We start from the raw sequence: 11,256 nt of genomic DNA on the forward strand, positions 1-11,256 counted from the left end.
CATTTGGCCGTAACCACAGTGAACACTCAACACATTATTTCTTAAGGTTGCTTAAAGTACGAATGCATTTCTTGCCGGATGCTACCATTCATTACGGTTCAGATACTCCTCCTCGCTGCTTTAGGGCATGTAACGACTTGACATAGAGCAGATTTTCTCACTACTGACATCTTGAGCCAGATAAGTCCTTGGTGCAGGGGCTGTCCATGCATTATAGGATGTTTAGCAGCACCCCTGGCCTCCACTCACTAGATGCCAGTAGAGCCCTCCCCACTCACTTGTGACCACCAAAAAAGTCTCCAGACATTGCCAAAAGTCCCCTGGGGGGACCAAATTACGCCAGGTTTAGCACTACTGCTGTAGAGTACAAACTAACCCAACAGTGAAGCAAGACTGAGACTTAAATTTCCTTGTTCTTTTCAATGACATTTCAAACAGCTGCATATCGCAAATCCTCAACACACTTAACAGAATTCAACTTCTGTGAACAGCAAAAACACAATTTCATGTATAACTAAAAAAGTTTTAACTTCCAATCTCTTAATTTCAGCAATCTGACAAACTATTAGAGGTACTCTTTTAATTCAAAAAGTTTAAATTTGAAATTTTGATTTTTAACTTTACAACTAGTTAATGGAAATGAATCCTCATATCTGTACCCAGGGCTGAACCTTGGGTCAACTGAGGATGGCTGTTCCTGCTAGTTTTGAAAGATCTACTCAATTCAAATCTCGTATCTGCTCTTGGAGAGGGAAGGGAAAGGAAAGAAGCCCCTGGTACCTGGTGTCCGGCTCAGGGCTCTGGCCCACCCCCATGTTCCTCACCTGGGCTTCTGTCACAATGTCAGGTATCTAATAGTGAGTCACTGCTGAGAGGGCATCTCCTTAGTGCAAATCCTTCTTCCTAGATACAACTGGGTCTCTTCCTGATTCAAAAGATTCATCAACATTAATTTTTAAAAGAGCTTATTTTGCATACTAACCACCAGTATTGTCTTGTTCTGTGTGATTTATTGTTGTTGTTTAAAAAAAGTAGCTTATTCACAGTTTCAATTTCATTGCTTGTGATTGGTCTGTTCATATTTTCTATTTCTTCCTGGTTCAGTCTTGAAAGGTTATCCCTTCCTAAGAACTTGTCCATTTCTTCCAGGTTGTCCATTTTATTGGCATATAGTTGCTTGTAGTAGTCTCTTATGATGCTTTGTATTTCTGCAGTGTCCAATGTAATTTCTCCTTTTTCATTTCTAATTTTACTGATTTCAGTCCTCTCTTTTTCTTGATGAGTCTGGCTAAAGGTTTATCAATTTAGTTTATCTTCTCAAAGAACCAGCTTTTAGTCTTATTGATCTGTGCTATTGTTTTCTTTGTTTCTATTTTATTTCTGCTCTGATCTTTATGATTTTTTTCCTTCTACTAACTCTAGGTTTTGTTTGTTCTTCTTTCTCTAGTTTCTTGAGGTGTAAGGTTAGACTGTTCATTTGAGATTTTACTTTTTTCTTGATGTAGGCTTGTATTGCCATAAAATTCCCTCTTAGAACTGCTTTTGCTGCATCCCATAGGTTTTGGATCATCATGTTTTCATTGCAATTTGTCTCTAGGTATTTTCTGATTTCCTCTTTGATTTCTTCAGTGATCTCTTGGTTAATTAGTAACGTATTGCTAAATAAGGTATAAGCTTCCAAGACTGAACCAGGAGAACAGACCAATCACAAGTAATGAAATTGAAAGTGTGATTAAAAATCTTCCAACAAACAAAAGTCCAGGACCAAAGGGCTTCACAGGTGAATTCTATCAAACATTTAGAGAAGAACTAAAACCCATCCTTCTCAAACTCTTCCAAAAAATTGCAGAGAAAGGAACACTCCCAAACTCATTCTATGAGGCCACCATCACCCTGATACCAAAACCAGACAAAGGTACTACAAGAAAAGAAAATTACAGACCAATATCACTCATGAATATAGATGCAAAAATCCTCAACAAAATACTAGCAAACAGAATGGGACAACACATTAAAAGGATCATACACCATGAACAAGTGGGATTTATCCCAGGGATGCAAGGATTCTTCAACATATGCAAATCAATCAAAGTGATACACCATATTAACAAATTGAAGAATAAAAACCAGATGATCACCTCAATAGATGCAGAAAAAGCTTCTGACAAAATTCAACACCCACTTATGAGAAAAACTCTAAAGGAACTGGGTACAGAGGGAACCTACCTCAACATAATAAAGGCCATATATGACAAACCCACAGCAAACATCATTCTCAATGGTGAAAAACTGAAGGCATTTCCTCTAAGATCAGGAACAAGACAAGGATGTCCACTCTCGCCACTATTATTCAACATAGTTTTGGAAGTCCTAGCCATGGCAATAAGAGAAGAAAAAGAAATAAAAGGAATACAAATCAGAAAAGAAGAAGTAAAACTGTCTCTGTTTGCAGATGACATGATACTATACATAGAGAATCCTGAAGATGCCACCAGGAAACTACTAGAGCTAATCAATGAATCTGGTAAAGTTGCAGGATACAAAATTAATGCACAGAAATCTCTTGCATTCCTATACACTAACAATGAAAGATCAGAAGGAAAAATTAAGGAAACAATCCCATTCACCACTGCAACAAACAGAATAAAATACCTAGGAATAAACCTACCGAGGGAAACAAAAGACCTGTATGCAGAAAACTATAAGACACTGATGAGAGAAATCAAAGATGACACAAACAGATGGAGAGATATACCACGTTCTTAGATTGGAAGAATATTGTGAAAATGACTATACTACTCAGAGCAATCTACAGATTCAATGCAATCTCTAGCAAATTACCAATGGCATTTTTTACAGAGCTAGAACAAAAAATCTTAAAATTTGTATGGAGACACAAAAGACCCCGAATAGCCAAAGCAGTCTTGAGGGAAAAAAACAGAGATGTTGGAATCAGACTCCTTGACTTCAGCGTATACTACAAAGTTACAGTAATCAAGAAAATATGGTACGGGCACAAAAACAGAAATATAGATCAATGGAACAGGATAGAAAGCCCAGAGATAAACCAATGCACCTATGGTCAACTAATCTATGACAAAGGATGCAAGGATATACAATGGAGAAAAGACAGTCTCTTCAATAAGTGGTGCTGGGAAAACTGGACAGCTACATGGAAAAGAATGAAATTAGAACACTCCCTAACACCATACTCAAAAATAAACTCATGGATTAGAAACCTAAATGTAAGACCAGACACTATAAATCTCTTAGAGAAAAACATAGGAAGAACACTCTTTGATACAAATCACAGCAAGATCTTTTTTGATCCACCTCCTAAAGTAATGGAAATAAAAAGAAAAAAAAACACATGGGACCTAATGAAACTTGAAAGCTTTTGCAAAGCAAAGGAAACTACAATCAAGATAAAAAGACGACCCTCAGAATGGGAGAAAATATTTGCAAACGAATCAACAGACAAAGGATTAAACTCCAAAATATATAAACAGCTCATGCAGCTCAATATTAAAAAAAACAAACGACCCAATCCAAAAATGGGCAGAAGAACTAAATAGACATTTCTCCAAAGAAGACATACAGATGGCCAAGAAGCACAGGAAAAGCTGCTCAACATCAGTAATTATTAGAGAAACGCAAATCAAAGCTACAATGAGGTATCACCTCACACCAGAGTCAGAATGGGCATCATCAGAAAATCTACAAACAACAAATGCTGGAGAGGGTGTGGGAAAAAGGGAACCTTCTTGCACTGTTGGGGGAAATGTAAATTGATACAGCCACTATGGAGAACAGTATGGAGGTTCCTTAAAAAACTAAAAGAATTACCATTTGACCCCTCAAGCCCACTACTGGGCATATACCCAGAGAAAACCATAATTCAAAATGACACATGCACCCCAATGTTCATTGTAGCACTATTTACAATAGCCGGGTCATGGAAGCAACCTAAATGCCCATCGAGAGACGAATGGATAAAGAAGATGTGGTACATATATACGATGGAATATTACTCAGCCATAAAAAGGAATGAAATTGGGTCATTTGTAGAGACGTGGATGGATCTAGACTGTCATACAGAGTGAACTAAGTCAGAAAGAGAAAAACAAATGTCGTATATTAACGCATATATGTGGAACCCAGAAAAATGGTACAAATGAACTGGTTTGCAGGGCAGAAATAGAGACACAGATGTAGAGAACCAACGTATGGACACCAAGGTGGGAAAGTGGCAGAGGAGTGGGGATGGTGGTGGGATGAATTGGGAGATTGGGATTGACATGTACACACTGATGTGTATAAAATGGATGACTAATAAGGACCTGCTGTATAAAAAATAAATGAAATAAAATTCAAAAATTCAAAGAAGAAAAAGTGGCTTATTATTTATTATTTTAGAGACCGGCATCAAATAGAAGCATACCTACTAATCAATTTACCCAAAATTCTCCAAAGGATGTGAAGCCCTAAGTCACAAATAGTCAGAACCTTTCTACATAAACATATAGCTATAGATACACTTAGGCATTATGGAAAATGGATGGTGACTCTGCCAATGTCCTACTCCTTAGCCTTAGCAGACCACTCTACCTGATGCACTGCCTGACAGAGAGTGACAATTCGGAGACAAAGGTTATTCACATAGTCTTTCTATCTCCTTTTCCAATGCGTCCCGAAAGAATGAGAGCCTAGGTTTATTCCTCAAATTTCCATGGAGACAATGCTGGGTCCTCCTGTTAGCTCTTGTACTTAAGTTTACTCAGGTTTAAAGATAGTTGTTAAACTTTTTGAATTGCATAATAGTGTTTTGAATTCTTGAATAATTATGGTTGATTTATCATACTCTAATTTAGACACAGGAAGGCCAATGAAAGGCCAGTCTGTAAAACAGCCTATGTACCACATACTTATAGGAAAAAGAAGCACGTACACACACACAACGCTATTTCCCAGAAAAACACAACTTCAAATGCTTGCCACATCTCATGTATCGTTATTTTCCAGACACAGGAACCATAGCAACTCCCAGAGAAGAGCAGTCCCTAGAAGGTACTCACAGCTTGTCAGATATAAGGAAAACAGATACATACCATCAAAACTACCTTGCTCTGAAGCGAGATGCAACAGCTGATTGTATGTTTCAACGGAAGGCTGATAAACAAAGACTCCAGAATTGAAGCAGTCAGGCCACCCTGGGTCTGGCGCCGCGGACAATTCTTCTCTCTCAAAAAGATCATCGATATTTGCTAGGACCTGATTCAAGGGCAATGGGGCAGGAAGAAGGGAAAGCATTTCAGAACTGTTCTGCTGCGGCATACCCTTCTTAATTCCTCCTTAAGTTATCCAAAACAAAAGATGCAGTCTGTTGCTGGTCTTAACTCTTCAGCTGACAGCTGTGAGGCAGCCTGGCCCTACTCTCCTTCAACACCTGACACTTTTTACCACAGCGGTTTTATCTGAACTTTACTGTCAAGTCTCGACAGCATTCTTCAAATGCCTAACTGGTCTCAGTTACTATATCCATCTTTCCAGCCAACAAAGCCATACTCACCAGAGTGTCTGCATCCATGAATACACACTTTGAATACTGCGTAAGTGACCAGCAGTGGAGTTTCGTTAACGTGATGCCCAACTCAGGCCTCTTCATTAAGGTGAGATGGGAAGAATCACCACTGTCCAAGACATCTACCGTGATGACTTCGTCAAAGATAGTCTCTAAAGTTTTCCTGTCAAAAATAAAATCCAGAAAACAGCTCTCAGCATCTCTTTAGAACAAGTGACCCATTTAACCTAAGACGGTGTTCTACGTAGCTCATCAGTTACGAGAGCCTCCGTTACTTTGGTGTATTGCAATCTCTTAAATATGTCCTAATTTACTTCGGGACACACTGTGTTAATTTGCACGTGCGGTTAACTTCACCAGAACAGTAAGAACTGCTTACAGTGAGGAGGAACCTCTTGTCTTAAAACGTTATCACAGAAGTTTTCTACGTTTTGTTGTACCACTGAACACCAGGCAAATTGTGAAATAGCTTGTAAAAATGTGACTGATGTCCGGTAATACCTCTTTTCCAACAGCCTATGCCTTTAACAATAATATTTTATTACAACGGGTTCTTGCTGACCACTGAATACTTTTACAAATGATGCGGAGTTAAGTGCATATAGTATCTGCACTGAAGCCTGTAACTAATAATTTTTGCCAAAGCGTTTGACAGAGAACTGCCTGAAGCTGTGTCCTAGAAGAAGTTAAATGACTCAGTTATTCGGTTTCCATTTTTTAGCATCACATACAACCAGCATTTATTATGCGCTTTGCACTCCTGGCATGAGAGACTCACTTTAGTTTGCGAGGTACAACATTCCTCCCCGCCCCAAATTAACTAAAGATATATTTTCGAAAGCAAGCCTGAGGTGAGGTTAAGTGGGGTGTACTTAGGTAAGACACTAAACTCGGCACAAGGAAAAACACACAACAAAGGCAGACCAGCAGCAAGTAAAGGGGGCTTGCTTTCTAAGACTATATCCACCTTCTTACACGACTCTCACTAAACAGACTATAGATTAGGACATACACATAAGAGATAGTTTTGGGGGGCATTTTCCTAAATTACCCTTTAGGAATAAGGTTCTTAGCATGAAAGATATATGTATGTGTGTATAATGCCTCTTTTTCAGAGGTCCTTGGCGTGCACTTGCATTTTTGAAAAAAGTCACAAGAGCATTTTCAACTTCTAAAAGGGATAGGAGAATGCAAAAATAAACACAATACAGAGCTGCTAGTGTGCCCGGATATTCTTAAGTAAGTTAGTATTAGGATCAAGGTAGTTCGTTCGGATACTTCAAAATTTAATTCCAACCAATTAACATGAACTAACCCAATCAAAGAGCAGCTTGTGCCCCTCAGGGCGCTCTCCTAGCAGGACCCCTAATTCTGAGAGCCCTCTGGCAAATATTCTAGTCTATTAAACTGTAAATACAGATCTTTAGGTTACTAACGTCAGTGGGGGTGGAGAAAACTAATACTTTCTTTCAAAGTCACCGGGGGCTTCCCCCCGTTAGAAACAGGAACAAAGCAGTCCCTGCTGCATCTGGGGAAAGGCATGCAAGTGAAGCGTGATGACATGAAGGGAATGGCTGGACTGAGTCGCTCGCTCGGATTACCCCAAGAGGGAGAGCCCTCCTCCTGGGTGGAATCAGTAAGGGCAAAGGCCAGAACACCGCCTCCCAGAGGGAACTTGGCTGGAACATCTCCCAAGAGCCAGGAAGAGGTTTTAGACCCGGGAATCCTTCACTCAGCAACTCTCATCTTTCTCCACCAGCACGCAACCCCTGGAAAGGGTACGGCCTCGACGCCCACCGAGGCCAGACACAGGGGAGAGGGATGTCCGAGCCCCACCAACAGCAGGGCAGCGAGGTCCTCACCTCATGGAGTCCGAGACCTGTGGGGTGACGAGCACGGCCAGCCTCCTGGTGGTCCTGTGCTGTTTCAGAGACGAGCCCAGGACCAGGGCTCCTTTGGCGTAGGCATCGTTTGTGGTCAGTGTCACAAAGGCCTGATCTTAATACAAGGAAAACGAACACACATTCATTACACTATCCTACCTAGAAAACACTACCCCAGGGCCCCTTTCAATCAATAATTTGGCAAAAGCAGCTCCTCTGCGATCAACCTGCTGTATTCATAGAAGAGCAGCCTCTTGTGGCGGTCAGGGTGAGAGGGAGAACCCAGTGTCCACTGGGAGAACGGCTCAAGACCATTCTTTAGCAGGCAATCTTTGGCAACCTTCAAGAGGCTGACAGAGCTGTAAAAATTCAATCCCATTTAGAGTCCAGACATGCTAAATTCTCAGACTAAACAGGAGCTTAACACCCAGAGGGTGAACCTCAGGCAGTTAACGGGCAGTGAAGAAGAGATCAAGAAGTGCATTTTCTGTTTCTCCTATAGGGTACCATAGACAGCATTTTCAGCCACGCACAAATCCAGTCAACAACCTCAACTGAGAGCACCTGAAAGCAGAGGCCAGATTCTCCATTCTGGTGCTCACCTGTTCCACGCCTCAGGCTTTTTCTACTGTCCTCAACCTGGAGCGAACACTCCACGGCTATCCAACCACCACTCAAGAGTCACTCCGAGTCTCTCTGAAACATCACCTCCCCCAAGAAGCCTTCCCTCCTTGATGCTTCTATCTAACTTGTGGCCCACTGCTGTTAAATGGGTTCAGGGACCACCTCACAAGCTCTAGAAAACCTGCCTCCTTTTCCTTGGAGAAGCAAGCAGTACCCCTACCTTGTACCCTGGGGCACCTCAACACTCTCTCTCTCTCTCTCTCTCTCTCTCACACACACACACACACACATTCAAAAATCAATCTCCAGTAATCACTTAGTTGCCAGGACCAGGGGCAAATGCATGAATTCTCCTTCCTCCTGAACAAGCCCCAGCCTCGCAAGACCGCCAGCCCAGTCTTTAGGATTTCTCCAGCCCTTCCCCGGGATGACTCCGGAGCACGCTCCCTCTCCAAATGGATTTTAACATTAGCAGGCTGGGCGGCACCCAAACATACAGGATACTGAGGATCAAGCTCTGCCGGGGCTCACTTGGGGCACTGCTACCCAAGCAGGGAGTTGAGCCATTCTGTCATGAAGTCACTCTGTTTCCGTCTTAGGTTTCCTCATTCTCTCTTTGCCCATTTTCCAGAGTGGAGGCTAGGGGCACTGGACCTTCCATTGAGAAGTGAGAGGAAGCTGTAGGTTGTCAAGTGGGCCAGCACACTCCCCAGCTGCAGATCTGAGGGCCATCTTCACAGGTAGCACGGAACTCTCCTTTAAGTTGTAGAAAGTCTGGTGTGCCCTCCCCCGGGGTCACTGGCTTCCCAGCCAGTCACTCTAGGAAAGCTCAGAACAGGGCCTCCTGTTCCTTGTCATACACAACAACGTGTACTTACTTGTTCCTTCAACCCATCATAAGATGGCAACATTTCAGTCAGCCTGTCCCAAGGGCACTTAATCTGAGGCATAATGAATGATGTTTTAACACAAAAACGGTCCTGATACCAGGGGAGCACGGAGAAAAGTTTCATAAGTAGGGTCCAAGGCTTTCAGGAAGCTAGGATATGCATGATTTCCCACCTGATGCGGGAAGCAGGACAAATGCTTAGGAACAGAGGCTAGAACGCCAGACCTAGCGAAGGAACAGGGAAGATTAAGGACAACTGGGTAGGAGGTTCAACCTTCCCAGAGACGGCCAAACCCCGGGTTACATCTGCAACCTTTCCGCAGTTCAATGGCTGTAATAACCCCACTGTTCGTTCGCCTCAACAGCACAGCAAGGACCAGTTACCTCGGGGCCTCCGGTCTTCGGGGGGCAGATTCGCCGTGCGGCCCGGACACCTTGCAACAAGTGGGCCGGCGCCCTCCCACCACGCCGGGCCCGCTCCCCGGGGGCGCTCGCCGGGCTCCGGCTTCCCGCAACCCAGCCCCGAAGGCCTAAAAATAGGCTCAGCGTGGCGGCCAGCGCCGGAGCGGGCGGCCGAGGAGCCGGGCCGGGGCCACCGGCGTCTCCGCCTCGCGGCTGCCCCTTCCAGGAGTTCCTGCCCGCGGGCGGTGGGGGGCGGCGCCTCGCGACCCCGCCGCGCTCCGAGGCTCGGAACCCGCGCCCCCCGGGGACCCGGCTCCCCACCCCCACGCAGCCGGCCGCAGCTGCTCCGCCCGCCCTTCACGGTGCGCGCAGGAGGAAGGGCAAGGAGACGGAAGCAGGAACGGGGGCTTCGGCGGAGGGCCCAGGCGCTGCCTGGCGGACCCCCTCGGCTGCGTCCCCGGGGTCCGGACGGCCGCTCGGGCCCCCGGGGCGGCGGGGCAGCGACTGACGCAGGAAGCGACACGCCCGGCTGCGGCCAACCTGCAACTTTGCGGCGGTCCTAGTCCTGCTGGGAGCTCCCCCGGGGCGGAGGGGCGGAGGGGCGGGCGAGGGGGGGAGAAGAAGGGCGGCGGGGCTGCGAGGGGCCGCGCGGGGCGAGGAGTCCGGCGTCCCGGGGCGGCGGCGGCGGCGGGCGGCGCGGCGCATACCTGTCATGGTGCTGCCGGGGGCGCGAGCGGCCGCCGCAGCCGCAGCCGCAGGTTGGTGGCTCGGAGAAGCCCGGCGCTGGGAGCAAGCGCGGCCGGCGAGGAGGCGCGGCGGGAGCGGAGCGTCCGTCCGGAGCGCTCTTATAGCGGCCGTCACGTGGCCGCGCACGCTCCCCGCGCCCGCCGGCATCCTCCGCGGGAGGCGGCCCCGGGACTGCGGGACCCGAGTCCTCGCTCAGCCCTTCCACCCCTGGTGCTGGGTTCCGGGTCCATCTCCGCAGACCCTCTGGTCCAGCTCCTGCTCCCGCGGGGCACCTACCTGGACCGCGCGGGCCTCCGTGTACCCCCGAACCGGGGGTTTGGAGGGGGACTTGGGGGCAGAGTGTGGCATCACTGGACAAACTCCCAAACAAGCCAAGGGTTAGGGAACCTTCCAAAAAACCCCAGATCACTCTAGTTAGGGTAATTCATTGGAACTGCTTGAATTAAACATAAAGTTTAATGCCAACTTTCTTCACCTGGAATTCCGAATCAGCCTCTGGAAGCATGTCTTAGTGTTCTCACAACGGTTTTATGGCCTTAACCAAAAAAAAAGAATAAATCTTCAGTATGTTAGATTCTCGAAGTCCTCTGCATCAATGAGATATTTAAGTGTTTTCATTTAATTCTCACATTAACTCAATGAAGTAGGTTCTATAATCCTTATTTTACAGATGGGGAAACTGAGGCACAGAAAAGTTACGTTACTTGTCAATGGTCATATCATGTAAGTGGAGAAGATAGGATTTGAGCCATGGCAGTTTCCTTACAGAATTGACCTTCTTCGTGCAAGGCCATGATCCCTCTGGTACACTGGTGCCCTAAAAGGTTAGTAAATTATGGTAACTGTGGTTGGGTAATACAGTTGTTAAGGGTAATGTGTTTCACAAATCATGAAAAGGTGAATTTGTCATTCTTCTAGGAAGTTGAGAAATAGCTCTCTGATGTGATCACACCCTTACCCTTCTCTCCCCATCTCTTCTACCCAGCCCAAACACACCAGGAAAGCAGCAGCTAGTACAAGTCTCTGCAAACAGTAGTTGCTCAGTAAATGCTGAATGGAAGTCAAACAGGAAGTTGACAGCATCAGCTGAAATAATGAAATAGATGCTTTGAATAAGTGATTTATTTGTA

General features: G+C 45.4%; 1 protein-coding gene across 2 annotated transcripts in view; it reads right to left on the reverse strand.

Annotated features, from left to right (window-relative positions):
• The window catches only part of GYG1 (glycogenin 1), a 36,626-nt gene extending 26,285 nt beyond the window's left edge, over window positions 1-10,341 (reverse strand). The window contains exons 1-4 of one of the 2 annotated variants that reach the window (XM_067033604.1): window positions 10,087-10,341; window positions 7,444-7,579; window positions 5,570-5,744; window positions 5,109-5,271 (exon numbers count right to left, since the gene is read on the reverse strand). In XM_067033604.1, the coding sequence (XP_066889705.1) occupies window positions 5,109-5,271; window positions 5,570-5,744; window positions 7,444-7,579; window positions 10,087-10,273 (661 nt within the window). In that variant the 5' untranslated portion in view covers window positions 10,274-10,341. The remainder of the gene's footprint in view (window positions 1-5,108; window positions 5,272-5,569; window positions 5,745-7,443; window positions 7,580-10,086) is intronic. The other variant, XM_059064275.2, reaches the window with a different exon arrangement.
• Between the last annotated feature and the right edge of the window lie 915 nt (window positions 10,342-11,256).

Source organism: Kogia breviceps, chromosome 5 (genome assembly GCF_026419965.1).
Source record: "Kogia breviceps isolate mKogBre1 chromosome 5, mKogBre1 haplotype 1, whole genome shotgun sequence".
Taxonomy (NCBI): Eukaryota; Metazoa; Chordata; class Mammalia; order Artiodactyla; family Physeteridae; genus Kogia; species Kogia breviceps.